The sequence below is a fragment of the Pleurodeles waltl genome, chromosome 5, assembly GCF_031143425.1.
Source record: "Pleurodeles waltl isolate 20211129_DDA chromosome 5, aPleWal1.hap1.20221129, whole genome shotgun sequence".
In the NCBI taxonomy this organism is placed as follows: domain Eukaryota; kingdom Metazoa; phylum Chordata; class Amphibia; order Caudata; family Salamandridae; genus Pleurodeles; species Pleurodeles waltl.
This window is the reverse complement of record NC_090444.1, coordinates 303,122,299-303,139,802: the sequence shown is the minus strand read 5'-3', so window position 1 is coordinate 303,139,802 and position 17,504 is coordinate 303,122,299. Positions and strand designations below refer to the sequence as shown.

Below are 17,504 nucleotides of genomic sequence, written 5' to 3'. Positions count from 1 at the left end.
CTCACTATATACTCTAATACAGTATCTACCCCCGACTACTTATCTGTGAGCAGTGGGATCTAAATGGGATCTAAGCTGACAATTTTGTTTTCAAATCTTTGTAACCAATATCAATTTGAGATATGGCAAAAGAGATTATGCAAAAGAATGGTTAACAGTTCTCTGTTCACGTTCTTTCTCTGACTTGACAGAAAATCGATCATATTTTGCCAGTCAGAGATAAGAGGTGAAGATTGAGGTTGTTCTATCTATGTATGTAAATATAATCAGAAAATAAATGATTAATACATATCAAACATGTATACAATAAATGAAAACATAACCATCCAAAAGTTATATAATTAAAACTTATACATGTATATATTTACACATCCACAAACTCAGTGAGCGAGAGAATGTGGCATTTATACCTTTACAGTGTATTTTACTGCGCAAACTACTGCGATGTTTGTGGTAATAAAGGAATATGCTCCGGTTTTCTAATGCTAAAATCTGCCACCTCTGAGCCCAATTTCAGATGGGTATCAAAGAACCTAAAAGGTTATGAAGCAGGATAACACCGCTATACAGTTACATTGCGTCCTACTTTTTCTAACGGCACAATAAAAGACAAAATAGTATTTCACTGTGATATGCTGACTTTTCTGAGGAGTAACAGTACAATATGTCTTGCAAAAAAAATCACAATAACCAGAAGTTACCTTGTCATACTGACATACTATAACATTGTCAGTATCGAACAGGTCAGGTACTTCTTGCTCACTAACATCATCTCCGGAGTTTAAAGGATCCTAAAACAATTCAATTAAAGTAGAAACAGTAAATAAAAAGCAGACACATTCTCATACAATACTGAAGCTCAAAGAACAGTTACAATAGGCAATTACCTTATAGAATATGCACTTTTATGTTAAAGCAATTCAAGGTTAGTCTAAGGAACTCAAACTTGAAAAAATCCTACTATGAAAATGTACTTACCACTAATAAGAGACCCTCAAACTGTGCTAAAATATGTACTTTACATATTCCCCCAGGTCACCCAATGACTTCCTCATTAAATGTTGTTAGCATATTTGAACTGTTCCCATTTAGAATGTAATCTTCAGTTGGATATACCATGCCTTGCTGTCCAAGTTAAGAGTTTTCCTACCACTCTCAAAATTCATCATTACACAACATCCAATTGATTTTGGTCTTTAGATTATACTGCCTGGAGGACTGAGGTACTTTCTCCATTAGCCCTGCAAGCTACGTTCTTGAGATTTTGTGAATAACCCACTAAGTTGTGTATGATTTTTTTTTTTTTTTTTTACCAAAAGTGCTTAGGCCAACAACGATGAACACTTTTGGCAAAACTGCTGTATGTTGGGTTGCAGATCATTACATTATAAGTACGTACATCAGGAGTAGGGCTGGGTGAAGTTCAGGGACTTCTCCGCGCTCTGCGTGGAGTTCCGAAATACTCTGTGAAGTGACGTGGTGGAGAGTTTTTTCTCAAACTCGGCAACACTAAGTTGGAGAGCAAGAGAAACCGCTAAGTTGGCGAATGAGATTTTTGAACATGAGCGATCATGCTAGGTTGCAACCGCTGCCACTCTACTTGAGTGGCAGAAAGAAGTTTGCATCCTCTGGCGCTCCGTGTGATGTAGTTCGCACTGATTTTTACAGTGCAGGAGAAACTCCGATGCTGAAAATCAGTGCGAACCGCGTGACTTACCCAAGCTCTGCCGTTCGCGTGAGTCCGTGTAGCACAGAGGAGTTTCTTCGGCTCCTCGCAGAGTTACGCATAGCGGAACTCCCCGAACTCTGCCCAGGCCTAATCAGGAGTCAATATGTAGCAAGCAGTACATCAGAAGGCAGTGTCTTTACATCACAATGTTTTCAGGTGTGAGAGTTTATACTTGTGTTTTTTTTATTTATTATACATGTCACAATACTAACTGGTTATTTATGGGTAGGTCAGACTTTCGAATGCAAAGTATTTGTAGTTTCCTTAAAAACATTGATGCTTTTGGATAAATCTGCACAAAATCTTGCATTAAAAAAGCTCACTGATTTTGGGGACGATATGGAATTTTTAAGACCGAACAGTCAAGATGGAACCAAAAAAGGGATCATGGCGGTGGTGGAGTTGGGGAGGGGGTGATCCAGGGTTGTGACATTTCCCATTCTTTGCTCCTTGCTAAGGAAAAAATGGCTGAACAGAATTACACCAAAATTAACATAAAAGAAGAACTTTTGTGAGGGAATTGCTTTTGCTTGGATGGTGCAAATCCGTTCAGCAGTTTAAGGAACTAGCTTTCCAAAATGTCAGCAGTGGCCCATGTTTGAGAGCGCTGGGGCTCCATCCCACCAAGAGTATTCTGCCATAAATAAAGTTACTTAAACACAGTAAATGTAGCTTATGACTGACTGCTTCGCTCTGAGACAGCCACCTAGTTAGAAATGTCCTAAGAAGTGCTGTTAAAAGTAATATACCCCCTTCTTGGAAACTGGCAATTATCATTCCTATATTTAAAAAGGGCAATAGACAAGACCCTTCTTGTTACAGACCAATATCTTTGATTGACTCTACGGCCAAGATTCTGGGCAGTGTGATTTTATCTCGCCTGGAGGATTGGGTGCTACAGACACAGATTTTATCTCCAATTCAATTTGGTTTTAGACCCGGTTTGGGTACAGTTGAGCAAGTATTAAACTTGCATCTCATTCTTAGCAAATATGTAACTGCCAAAAGGGAGCCAATTCATATGGCCTTTATTGATTTATCCAGCGCATTTGACTTGGTAAATAGGGAGAAGTTATGGCAAATCATGGAAACCCTGGGGTGCGATGTGACCCTATTGGAACTTATAAAGCGGCTTTATATAGATTTAAAGGTTTCAGTTCAGTTTGGCCCATCGGGACAGAGAACCGCCCCCCTTTCCTCTTTTAGGGGAGCAAGACAGGGATGTATTCTCGCCCCCTTTCTTTTTCTGATATATATAAATGGGCTTTATGACTTTTTGATAAAAAATGGGAAGGATGTGCCAAAGATGGGTCAGAGATTGCTTCCAGTTTTATTATATGCAGATAATGCTGTACGTATTGCACGCACTGCAAACAGTTTACAAGGCCTGTTGGACCTCTTTTTGAACTTCATGCTGGACCTTGATTTGAAAGTTAATTATTCTAACACATTTGTTATGACATGTGGCCCCCGAAATACAAAATCTAAACAATTTACTATGGGGGGCAATATCATTAATAAGGGGAGGGATTTCTGTTACCTAGGTATGCATATAAGCTCTTCCATGCTTTGGAATACTCACCTTAAATTTAAGACCCAACAAATGGCAAGGAACTCGGAAGCGATTTTTCGTTTTACTCGTAAACTGGGTCATAGACCGTCTTCTCAGATCATGACGCTATATAACTCCAAGTGTGCCTCAGCAGCCCTATACGGGGCTGGTGCCACATCAAAGTACCCACTCTCCAACGTATTGAGAATAAATGTATGCGCAGATTATTGATGATACCCAAGTGTATAGCAAACATCATTATCCACGAGGAGGTGGGTCAATGCTTTTTAGAGGACACGGTCTCTATTGCCCCCCTTTTGTTGTGGATTAGATGTTGGACGAATCCAGCGGCAAGTCTTGTGCAGGAATGTATTATTGAATGCATACAGTTGGCCAATTCAAACAGGATTCCCTGTCTCTCGTATTTGCGATCATCCTTTGACAAGCTGGGGCTTAGGTATATGTTTGAAGAACCACAACTGCTAAGTACAACTGCTAGGTCCCTTCTGAAATCACGTCACTCTGAGCATACTTTAGACATAAGACTTTATAGTTGTTTGAAACTGAAATCTTTAGATTCTTATACCCAGATTGTTACGGCCTTACATATAGAACCCTATTTGACTTGGTTTTCATGTCCAAAAATATATTCTCTTTTAACTCTTTTTAGACTGAATTTGATCCATTTTAAGGTGGCCTTTCCCAATCAGTGTATCTGGCAAAATGACTTACCACCTTGCCCCTGCGATGCTGGCTCAAAGCAAAGTACTTCCCACTTTTTTCTTCCCTCTACGCCACCCCTAGAAATGTTTTTATCTTACCTATTTTACGCACACTAAGACCGATCTATTATAAGGTAGCTTTGATATATTTTCAGAAACTATCAAATGTCAAAATTTGTTTTCAGGTATTAAACTTTATTAGATCATCTATTGCTATTAGGAACCGGTATTAATATTTTGTAATTTATTAATCTATTTATGTTAACTTTTAAAATCTATTTTTGTTTAAGATTTTATACTTCATATGTGGTATAGGATAGTTTTATTCCATAGGGAGTAAGGATTTTTACTATATTTTAGGGTATTTAAAAAGTGTTTGGTATTATATTGTATGACATTAGTAAATGTTCTGATGCAAATATTGGAATATCCGTGAAAGAGGAACTTAGATTAGATTACTTAGCCCTCTATTCGGTAACCTATGTAAGATATGATCTTTTGAGCTGTGTTTTAATCTTTTTTTCTGTTTGTTTGCTCACTTGGATATATGATCTTAATTTGTACTTTTATGGCAATTGCCGAACAAAGATCTTGGACAGAGAGATCAGCAGTCAGGCACTTACTGCAGCTGCACTCACTGCACGACTGAGTGCGTTTCCGTGGCATAAACAGGCTTATGCACATACAGCCCTTGCATTGCCTACTATCCTAGATGACGTTGTTTCCAGGTCACCTCCTCTTTCTGGCAGCGGTACAGAAATTAGCCTTGGGCGTTTCACTCTTTGGCTCAGGCTATAGGAGGCTGCATGTCAATCAAGAACACTTTACATTTTTTCAAAGGGTGGTGTCTATGAAATCAGGAAGCATCCATAACCACAACACACCCTGTGATGGAATGGAAGGGAAGACTTAAAAACAAACAGTTTGAGATACTGCATACTTTTTATTCTCTAATGTCATGCCACATCTGCTTTTATTTTTTTATTCTGTACATGTGATAGGACGAAATGCTTATCATGATCTCAGCATGTCAGCCCTGCCGCCCCTGCCATCAGTGCAAGTGAAGTGTCACAGGTGTGACACAGCCGTGAAAGTGACCTCCAGACATGACTCGCGGCGCACTGGATGACTAAAGAAAAAACAAGCATTTGCAATACAACAGGTCTCGCCTTTGCTCGAGTTAGAGCTATTAGCGTTGTAAACTCCTAACTGGACTTTTCTTGCCACATAAATTGAAAGAAAAAAAACTAGCGTGATCGCGCTATATAAAACCCAGCGTGATCGTGCTGCATGGAAAATAAAAAGATAAAGTAGTGCAGAAACCAGGTGGAAAACATGGAGCCTCATAGGTTTTCAGTAGTTGGCCAGTTCGCTCGAGGAGGGCTAAACACCGGAAAAGGCAAGAAGTATGCATGCCTTCCACTAATGAAATCAAGCGGATTTTAAAAGGCAAGCCCATGAACCAAGGAAAGTGGCAGGTGTGACATGGGCATGGTTAAAAGCCCAAAGAGAGATTACATCATGGACGGAGCGCTTGTGCCCTCGACCCTAAAAATGTAAGTCCAACTCTATTCTCATTGCCTGAAAAGTAAAGATAAAAACCTCTTCAAGTCTTCTCTTTAGTCCCCGTCTCGCTAAGGAATGCATTAATTGGAAGGATCTGTGTTTGACTCCATAGTACATGTTCAAATAATTCCTGGAAAGCTCAATCAACAGTTCATCCTGCTGAGGTAAAAAAAATGAATACCACTGACTTTGGCTTTACATGACGTAATTCCATGTATTGACTTCAGCCCCACCACTTTTTGCAATCATCAGCCACCACTGCAAAATGTTTTCCGTCTGGATACAAAAAAGTTTATATTAGCACAATATCTTGAACGGTAATCTAGGAAGGCCTGCAAATCAGGTTTGTGGGGCCTCTTGTGAGCCTAAAATTAAAAATATAATCCAACTTGATTGAACACACAAGCTTTTGTTACTGACATTTACTTTGGGTCAGCAAAATTAAAGCCTTGTTTGTGGAACCCAAGATTTCTGAATGGCTAATTGCAACAGAGATAAATCAGAAAAAAACATATTGAAAAGAGCTAAAACAGGACAAGGGTATCATTGCCTGACAATGGATCAGGTGAGGGTTCACTGACCAACAGCAGGATTTGGGAGCTCCAGTGCAGGCCCTGAATTCCACAAAATAAAGCCATAAATCTTTGAACCTGTGGCAAGAGGTCATTTTCCCTTGTTGCACCTCCAATGGGGTTTGTAGATCCTGATGTAGGACTACTAGCACCACTTTCTGATGGAGGTCCAACAAGGGACTATGAACCTGCTATGGTTCATCGAAAAAGAAATATTAATCAAAAATAACATTAAAGAAGAGGCAAAAAGCCCTGGCTGAATAGCTTGGCCTTGAGGCGAACCTTCCTTGTGCACCACCAAAGGTGTTTCGTAGTGGGGACTGAAAACTTCCAGAATCCTGAGTGTCAATCCTTTCCAAAGGCCAGTCCTGGTGGCTAACCCTAGCGACAAAAGGTCAAAATCTGTGCACAGCAGAGGTTGACAATCCCGCTCACAGAGGTTTGGGATCAAGGACCTGAACATAGCCCAGGCTCTGTGAGAAACCTTCACTGAAGTTGGCCACCCATGGAGCGTTGGGGCAGGCGCCTGGCCCTGAGCACTGTGCTCCACCTCACTGCACATGGCTTATGTCACAGTGAGTTTGGTTGTGCACAGAGGAGTTAGGTTCAGGGCTTGGCCAAAGTCTATGCCTTGCATCCTACCTCCATTGAGAATGCCAAATGGATGGTTGACACTGAAGGGTTAGTTACAGGGCCTTTCCATCATAGGCCAGGGTCTTTGGCTAACCGCCAATGTGCATGAATGGAGTCAGTGTGCAGTGTGTATTGGCACTAAATAGGAGGTCAAATGGATGGAACAATTGGATATGGTATATCATCAAAATATCCCAGAATTTCACTGAAACAGCTTTGGTAATTAGGTTGTAGCTGAAGGTTAACCAAAGGTTAAAGTGAAGCTAAAGTTAGCTTAGATTATAAGACATAGCTTTGCTTTGTTTAAAAAAAAAACTTTCAAATTCACTGAGCAAGCATAGTAAACATGAAGTTATAATTACAAAAAAAACATACACACCACTAAAAACGTACCCATTATGGTTAAGTAAAATGACCTCACATGCAACATCAGTCATGACATTAAACGACATCAGTGATAACATCACTGACTGGAACAGACAACGGTACCATTACTTGGTTCATTTTCCTTTAAGAATTTAAGAACAATATTTACAACGTTTCTCATCTACAGTGTTATGCTATTTCAAAATTACATATTATATTTGTATTGGTTATGTGTGTAGCAACATAATGGTGGCTCTGTTGTTCTGTAATAATAATTGAATATTTGTATTTGGGTAGATGCGTACATGTAGCACTGAGTGTGATTTCATACTGAGGTGGGTGTATGAGTTGAGACACTATTTTGTGCTTGGGTATAGATGCGTGTTACTGTATATTACATGGTGACAAAGTGATTAATCATATACATGTCTGTGAAAGTAGCAAATTTTTCATTGTGTATGAATTTATTAGTGGATATGTGGTACAATGGCAATTGTGGAATATTAAGACTGCAGAGTAGTGTATTTTAATCATGGAAGATGTACTGCAGGATGCTATTAAATGTTTTACTTTTTATGGTTGTGTTGAGGTATTTCATAGTGGTTGTTTAATGTTGTGAAGGTGTGTGTGTTAGTGAGATAGTTCTTTCCTAATATAGCCACATGTTTTTTTAAAATAAAGGGTTTTTTCATGTGTGGTTATAATGGGTTAATGTTTGTGTGAGATGGACGTGGCCAGAGGCAGCAAGATGGTGATCGAGTTTTAGGAATGCTCCTGTTATAGACCCACGATCTGTCAACACCCATCGCTTTCCACTCTTCCCTGGTACCAGTCTGGGCAGGAATGCAATTGGAAGGCTGAGCGGCACCTTATAAGCTGTTTTTTTTCTCTCTGGATGTGAGCCGCTGGACTATTTTCTTGGCTGGCGCCCTTGTGGGCCCACAAGGCCTTCAGCACGGCCTCCAGAGATGGGGATGGGTTCTTGACCTGTGGTGGCCCGAACCACTACGGCACTGGCGAAGGAACCAGAAGCAGGGAGTGTGTCGTTACCTGTAGGCAACGGCTGGCACCCAGAGCAGGACAATGCAGCCACGCACTGACAGCGCAGCTCTGAGGCTTAAAATGGCCGCTCAAGTTATGACGTGACTGCGAGCCGGACCCTAGGGGAATACAAGGGCTGAAAGCGCAGGGACTTCCCCTCTTCACCCCGGGACCCAAGGGCGACATTACGGAGTGGCCTGGTGAGGATCTGGCCCGCGCATAAAGATGGCACGGCTTCGAGTGAAACCTCACCCTCTCCCATTATCTAACTAACTTTGGCAAACACTCCAAGAGGGTAGGACCCGCTAACCTGCTTACAAGATGAGGGAGGGGGCCACAAATGCCACAGGGATCAGTAAACTGCAATGGAGATAAGACACTAATTACGCTGGTTGAAACTATTGCAGTACGCCTGTGAGATCGCATATAGGCCGACTTCCATGTACTGCATGCCCTACAGTGCTGAGGAGGGCCGACAGAGGCCTGGACTGCGTGTGCCCCCTCATGTTGTATCCTACATGAGAGCAAGGGGTGAGGCAGGTCCCTACATCGCCTGCTGAGGCCTGCAAACTCTGCCCTCCTATTTTGCTAGGCACTACCAACTGCTCAGAGAGCTGCAGCAACCTGAACTGTGACGAAGAAAGGAGGCTTATACACACTCGAATCCCCCATCGGATAGGCTAATAATCCATTCAGACTGTACGTGCTGCCTTGCCACCTCAAAAGGGACCAGGAGCCTGGAGGGTCTGGAAGAGTGTGGAGGGGTCGGCCGCCCGAGACCACAATAGCAAACCTGAGCTAAACTTATCTGTTTCTGCTTGAGCCCAAGTGACTCTAAATCGGCCATGCTGAAACAAGGAAGCGCAGTATCCCAGCTGATGGACTGTCGGTCAGCAGAGCTCTTGATTTCTGCTGCCTCGGACATAATACCAGCAAACACCTCAGCAGCCCACACGCAAAACTTGACAAAATACTGGAGGCAATTGCAGACACTAAACAGGAGCTATTTGGCAGAGTGGATGCAGTGACGTTTGAGATGGGACTAAGAGAAGATCACCGCAAACTTGCTTCTCAGGTCACCCTCACAGAATCTGCCATCAGTGAACTTCGGCCTCGACACCTGGAATTAGAGTGCACTGTCCAATCCCTTACTAACAAGGTCCAAGAATTAGAACATAGGGCAGAGGACTCAGAGGGGGGGTTCTCACTGCAATAACATACACATTTGGCTTCGCCAAAGGAGCAGAGGATGCAGACTCGGTACAGTTCTTTGAGAGGGTGGCACTCACTCAGCTATCCCTGTATTTTCCAGTGGAACGCACCAATTGTGTTCCTGCACACAGGCCTCTGGGGGGGGTCCCCCCTTCACCCAGTAGTGGCAAGATTGATGAATTACAGAGACGCTGCAGTCAGCAAATCCAATTCAGTATGAAAACATGAGTCTACCTTTTCCCAGACTACTCCGTGGGTGTGCAGCACCGACAGAACTCATTCCTTGGAGTAAAAAAGAAACTCCACCAAGCTGGCCTCTGGTGCTCATCATTGTTCCCTGCCAAGTTGAAAGTGATGGTCAACACGTCCAGCTATTTTTTCACCGAACCGATGGATGCCTGAGACTGGGTGGAGCAGCCAAATATGAAGCAGAGGTTTCACCATCACCACCTCAAAATATGGGAACTTGCCAGCCAGAGTGAAGGAGACGCATGAGTGATAATGAGCTCACACACCTCAATGGAGCCCCTTTCACTGGATCAAGCAAAAGAAGACAAGCCACAGGTCCTGTCCACTGCAACCTCCTGATGGGCTAAACAGAGTTCCCCACCACCTACGGCCTCGGAGGGTACGGCATCAGAGACGGACTCCTGTGCATCGATATGTAGTACTGACTCTTTCATTCTCCTGAAAGTCACCTCACAGACGACCGACAACTGTATATGAGTACCAGACAACCATCCCTACCAGGTCAAGCATACAATTTGCGCACATCATAGGACAAGCCTGTCATGTTTACATGTTGCCACTGCTATGCACCATCAGCCCTAAGCTACGCAGACGGCCCCTTTGCCTCATTCAGAACTGAAGGTGATGCTGAGTTGCAAAACACACACTAATTTATTTTCATTTACAATGTAGATATGGGATAAATATATTTTCTTTTGCTTGCTCTTTAAGGCACTCTGCATTCTATTATAACCTATGTACCACCCCTAATATCTCTCACCCCTTTCCCACCTCTTTTTTTGGTTTGTTTGTTCAATGGGTCATGTGGTGTGGTTTGGTCACGTCAATTATGTTTTCCTCCGCCCTCGTGAGGCAATGCCTGCAGATGTATTTATGAGACTCCCTTGTGGCACCCCCCTCTTCCCACAAACGGCCACCCCCAACTTAACCAAACATGACCAGAATAGGTTTCTTGACCTGGAACATTCGGGGAATAGTGACGATGCAAAAATGGCAAGCCGTACACCAATACTCACTGGTCCCTGCAAGACAGTTGGCAAGATCTCCTCCCAGGGGTTCAAGACTATTCTTATTATTCCTCCTCACTCAAGCTGCATCTGTGACTGGACCGCATTCTCCGATAATAACCCACTCTAGCTGCACTTAAACTGGGGGGTACCATGGGCACCAATCCCAACATGGCATTAGCAACCCAACATGCCGGAGGACCAGGTCTTCAGAAATGGGACCCATGACGCTTTCGCCCATTACTTCACAGATACCTGGGGCTCAACCACCTCTAGGCAAATCGAGTGGGAAGCACTAAAAATAGTGATCAGGGGCAAATGTATTCCCGCAATGGTAGGTGCCAGGGCAGGCCTGCACAGTGATTTAATACAAATGCAGGTGTCATTGGGGACGCTGGAGTAAGCGGCCAGGGTAGCTACAGCAGAACAGCCGGTGCTAACAGCGGCTCTAGACTGACATGAACAACTGATAGAGCAATTATACTCTCTCAACTTCCGAGTGTACCAGGTGAAGATGCACACTGAAGAGGATAAATCAGGTCAGCTATTGGCCTGGCTATTGCATGCTGCAACACCTCAGGCCCCAATCACAATGGTCAATATACCCCCAGCACAGGTCATCACTAGCCAAGCAGGAATACATTCAGGATTCACAACACATTACCAGGCACTGTATGATTCCCACCCCTTACAGACCGCTACACGCACATTTGTGAGTTCCTTGATGGAATTACACTACCCACAATAGATCCCCGGTCCACAGAGAAGATAAATGCCCCTAACACACAACAGGAAATCTGCAGGGCCATCAGAGGTGCAGCCACACGCAAAACTCAAGGTCTTGATGAATTACCCATCGAATTCTACAAAGCTAACGAGCCCCCTGCTGGCCCCCAAACTCCTGGAACAATATCAGGGTGCACTAACGGAGGGCTGACTCCCGCCATCCTCATATCAATGTTTGGAACGGGCTACAAGATCCTTAGCAAAAAGTTGCAGTCCGCCTCCTAGAGCATATGGCCGGGCTGGTACATCCAGATCAAAATGGGTTTATACCGGGCAGATCCACTACCCTTAACATTAGGAGGTTACACAGAATAATGGAGTTGGCACCAGCCAGGTGGGCATATGGGGCATGTGTAGTACCAGATCTAGAGAAAACGGTTGACACTGTGGATTGGAACTACCTATTCTCCATTTTGACAACCTTAGGTATTACTGGCAGTCTCACAGGCTCAAACTATTTTAAACGGAGCTCACAGTGCACACAGACTAGGGCAATGCACCCCCCCCCTTCCCAGCGAGTAGGGAGACCGTCAGGGATGTCCTATATTCCCCCACTGCTAATTGCCCTGGCATTGGAGGCACTGGCGCAACGGCTCCATTAAAGGGGTCAGGTATGGGGCATACCTCTGCATGAGGGGATGCATGCAGTCTCCCTATATGCGGACAATGTCCTTATTTATGTCCAAGACATCTGAAATGGCATTGGGGAAATGGCAATTCCATAACAGTTCCAACTGAATTCAGGGCTTAGAGTTAACTAGGCTAAATCTTGTGTATTCCAGTTTGATGTCCGCTGCCCACCACAGCACTTGACAGTGGACACACTCCACCTATGATGGGAACCTCTTGTGTTCTGCTATCTAGGCATTCACATATTTCATGATACACGCAACCTCATTGATGAAAACCTCACCAGTGCCATTTCCTCCTTATGCCCTCAGATCTCCTTCAGGATCACCCTTCCACTTACAGTTCAAGGGAGCGTGTCATTGACCAAGATGGTGATGCACCCTATTTTTTTCCATACTGCAATCCACCTTCCATTTGAGTCATGCTACAGTGGGGGGCTTTATTTGGTATAAAGGCAGATAACATATCTCATTGCGCAAACTTTAATTACCTGTTGATAAAGAGGGCTTGGAAACCTCTAACTTTGAACATTATTATTTCGCAGCACAACTGCAATGGTCTGCTTGATGGCTGGCTGGTAGACTGATGGATGAGTTGGGGATACAGTTGGTGACAGTGCACAAAAAATGACTGAGGAGGCACTACTTCTCAATGCGAAACTCCCTAGAGAAACTAATAATCTGCTGCACAATATGTGCGAAAGCTAGCACAGAAGGTTGCGTCTCATGTCGGCCCTTACATCATATTTCCCAGAGATCAAGATACATTCTATTATTTCCTCCTGTGAGCTGATAAGGAGGGATGTGCTGGAGATTCAGGAGGAGGCTGGAGTAAGCAAATTGGTAGCATTATTAAGGGATGGTGCAATTCTCCCCTTTGATCAGCTACAAACTGAGAATGTACGCCACTTTTTATACCACGGCGTGTTGGTAGCTGAATTTGGTCGCCTACGGCATATAACTGACCCGGAACCAGAACAACATCCGTTGGTACACACACTTCATACCATGGGGAGTGGTCTCAGACTTTTAATCTGGCTCAACAGAGTAGTGGCACACACCACCCAAGATTCCCTATTGCCAGCACAGTGGTGCTCAGAAAGAGACCTAGGCCGAGCCAAGACATCTAAAGAATGGAATAGAGCGTTCTACTACCTATGTAAAGTATCACGAAAGGCTACGCTTCAATACATTCAACATAATATTCTTCACAAGCATACCTCACACCGGAAAGCTTACACAAAATGTTTGGCTCTGCCTTCCTGTGCCGTAAGCGGCAGGCACCGAACGCCAACATGATACACATGTTCTGGAACTGCTGGGGTGTTGAGAGAGGAGAGTAGTTATGAATGCACTGCAAGAAATGACAGGTCGCAAAGACCTCTCCACTGCAGAGGGGGGCCATACTTCTCCTGTATAGGCAGAAGAAAACCCAAAAGGTAACCAGTCGATTCACAGACCTAGAGTTACTCACCGCCCGCCGCTCCACTGCCATGCACTGGAAGGTGGGTACACTACCAGGACTGTGGCACTGGTGTTCCCCAGCACTCAAGTGGGGGATGGCTGAAGCTGTAGTGCTTAGTCGAGAAGAGGAGTAGGGCTTGCGCAGGATTCCCATAGCGGCCTCATGGGACACTTTGTTACAGAATTTCCAAGCATTTAATAAGCCCTCGCAGATTGATCTACCGCACGCTATGGCTGCAAAGTAGACATCATCATATTGCTGGTTACCACTATGCTCAATGCTGAGAAGGCATTCATTCTGGTCAACTGGGAGGCTGTGTTTTTTTTAGCTTATGCATATTTGAGTTCCCTTCACAATTTACCTCAATATCAAGGCGCAACGGGCCAAGATACTTGTCAACTCCTGTTTGGCAGGAACAGTGGCAATATCCCAAATGTTGTTTACATTTTTTTATAGAGCTTCTAGCAGCTAAGATCTGTAGCACCGGGGGGATCTGTGCAGCAGCAGAGGGGATGCCCAAGCTGAAGATATTTGCAGATGATATATAATCTTGTGTTTGAAACCAGATAACAAGAACGTATAGGGGTCTTTTGATGAATTTGAGGAATTCACGAGGATTGGCGGATACAAGATAAATCATCATCATCATCAACACAAGCTTTATTTAGTCACATTTAACCATCAAAGCAAGAAAAATTACAACAAATAAAATACTGATGTACATGATAAATATACGGGTAAAAGAGATTAAAAAGAGAAAAAACAGCAGTCATAAGGATAAAAAATAAATAAAAAAACATAGATACATATGTGGCATACGGCCACAAGGGACTAGCTAGCCGCCTAGATAAAAAGGAAAAAACTGTCACTCATCAGCAACCTTGATGCAACTTGCGATATCTCATATTGCTTTTGCCATCAACCAGGGAAAAATCACGGCAATCATAAAACATATATATATATATATATATATATATATAATAAATGGATAAATAAGCTTAAAAACAGCAATCAATTGGAGACAAATTAATTTGTTGTTTTAGAAAACAAGTACGAATGTACCATGCGGCCGCAAAGAACTTGCTGACTGCAGAGATTAAAAGGGGAGAACTATCTCTCGTCAACATCCTGTGTGAAACTTTTCAGTGTCTCAAGCCCATGAGCTGGGCAAATGAACATGAAATGTACTATAGTTTCAGGAGTACAATTGCAGCTGGGGCATAGATCAGATGTCAAAACAGGTCGCCAGGAACCAGTAAGGGGCTTCAATGGTAAACACCCGTAGCTGTAGTGGGCGTACAAACTTTTGCTTAATAAATCGGGAATTAAATCCAGGAAGGGTTCAAAATGGGGATACCATTTGAAATCAAGAAATTGTTCCTAACATAGGACCAGTAGACTGATTTCAAATGTTGCTTCTGAGCCCTCCCTAAGTTATGGGGATGGGTCCAGAAATCCCCGAAGCCCAGAACATGGAACCACCTCGAAACATGCTTGAGGCAGGGGATAGAAAGTGCATTTGGTCTGCCTAGGATGTCTTGTAGAGATTCCTTATATACCGCTAACTCAGGGGTAGTCCAAATGCGCACCCAAAAAAGTAAAGGTCTTAGCACTATTACATCAGAAATACAGGGGAACCCGAGATCCAGAGAAACTGGAATCAATGGTGTATTACAAGGGCATGCAAGAAGAGCCCTTGTGAAGTTATTTCCCCCTAAATATAATTTACTAACATTAGAGAATCCCCAGACCTCAGCACCATAAGACGCCGTACCCTGCGCCTTTGCTAAAAAAATCTTAATAGCTGGAGAAACAGCTTTTACAATGGTAGAATTGTAAAAACGCAGAATGGCCCTAGACTGAAGAGGCACAGCACTCTTGTCAATCTGTGCCCTCCCATTGCATGCTGTTTGAGATTCTTACTCCCAGGAAATCGAAGGAACATATCTTACTTAGGGGAGCCTCATTAAGTGAGATAGTGCAACTTCTAGTGGGGCCCCTACTAAAAATCATAAATTTAGTTTTACTAGCATTGAGCTCCAATCCATTGTCTGCACAGAATGCACTAAACATGTCCACCAAGACCTGAACACCCATAGGGGTTTTGGAGATCAAAAGTGAATCATCAGCAAATTGAAGGATCAGGATTTTTTGATCATTCAAGGAGGGGGCATTATTTTGGCAAGCGGACACAACTTGCACCACTTCATTAACGAACTAGGAAAAAAGAGTAGGGGCAAGGACACAGCCCTGTCGGACCCGCCTCCTAATGTCTATTCGATCAGTGAGTTCTCCCTGATTACCCCATCTCACTCAAGCATAAGTGTTCTCATGTGTACTAAGTTCTCCGGGTACCGATTTTGCGCAAAACTTCCCATAACTTCCCTCTGGGGATCAGGTCGAAGGCGGATCTTAAGTCCACAAAAGCAATATACAAATTTTGTTTTGCTAGAATTACATATTTCCAGAAAAGAAGGGAAAGCCTAAAGACCTGGTCCATCGTACGCATTTTTGAACGAAAACCAGCCTGGAGTGGGGATAATACCTGGTTGTCTTGAACCCATTCCATGAGCCTATCTAGGACTTGCTTAGCAAAGATTTTTTGGAGATTGTCGATCAGACTAATTGGTCTGTAATTTGAAGATAGATCCACATCGCCCTTTTTGTATATGGGAATTATTTCCGCCCCATACCAGATTTCTGGGATAGGACCACCTGCTGCTATAGCATTTGATAGCGTGTTTATATACCATGCCCAAATGACAGGTTCTGATTTGAACAAATCCCCCGGTATCTTATCGGGGCCAGGTGCCTTAGACTGTCTTAAGGAATTAATAGTGACTGTGGTTTCAGCCATTGAAAAAACAATGTCCTCTACAGAGCCATCAGTAGATGTCCTGTAGACAAGATAAATCAAAATAAAACAGAGCTGCTGCTTCTTAATGCATTGTTGGGGGATCTACCAGTGTTCTTACAGCAGCAATGGAGTTCTCATAGCCCTATATGCTATTTAGGAATAGATGTAATTAACAACTATCTACAGTTATACCAGTTAAGTTACATGGCAATGTTGAGGAAAACCCAAGGGTTACTGGAAAGATGGTTGTTTCTTCCCCTAACAGTAAGGGTCACACTTACCAAAATGCCTATTTTATCCTTATTTCTATTCTAATGTTCCTATAAAAGTAAGTAATGGCTATTTCAAGAAGCTTGATTCACTCGTAAGAAGCTTTGTCTGGAATAAGAAAGCCCCTAGGGTGAAATACTCTGTCTTGCAAAGTGCAGGAAGGTCTGGCACTTCCCCATATCCAGACATATTATCAAGCTGCACTTTTGGATATTATGGCAAGCTTGTTGGAAGGAAGAGGCATATCAGATATTTTTTTTTTTAGACTGAAGAGTGCAGGAATCAGCAATAAATCTACCAGTTTTTACTAAAAGAGCAAAATCGCGAGGTACAAGTCACTCCAGGAGATGGGTAGTCTGATGAAAGTCCTGTTTATTTCACATCACATCCCTGTAGATTATAGGTATTTTAAATTACAGGAGTGTTATTATTTCTGGTTGACTATATCTTGAGCCGAGATGAGATACCGGAATCCTTGGGGCTTTAAGGAGCTAGGTGATTTTATTCTGAGGGGCAACCACATTACATGGGAAGCACTTACCGCGAGGTGTGGGGATCAGTGCAACTGCTTTTTCCAGAATTTTCCTCAAATAATCCAAATTATAGTCAATATGTCGATCCGGCTGTGCACACACTGGTAAAAACCAAGCTTCCGTGTGTTAGTAACTTGTCTAGGCTGCTACAGAGTTATGGGACCCAGGATCAAGTGACCAGTTTCTTGGAATAAATCTGTCAAAAAAAGCAAAGTTGTGTATCTGAAAGTGACTGGCAGATTATCTCGGACACTTAGTATAAATCCTTGACAGCAGCAAACTTTAAAAGAATGTCCTTCTCAATGGATTGCATAT

At 43.1% G+C, this 17,504-nt stretch overlaps 1 protein-coding gene across 1 annotated transcript in view; it reads right to left on the bottom strand.

Moving 5' to 3' along the window:
- Positions 1 to 17,504, bottom strand: part of GTF2A1L (general transcription factor IIA subunit 1 like) — a 986,845-nt gene that overhangs the window by 56,830 nt on the left and 912,511 nt on the right. The window contains exon 8 of the mRNA XM_069234044.1: positions 702 to 791. Within this exon, the coding sequence (XP_069090145.1) occupies positions 702 to 791 (90 nt within the window). The remainder of the gene's footprint in view (positions 1 to 701; positions 792 to 17,504) is intronic.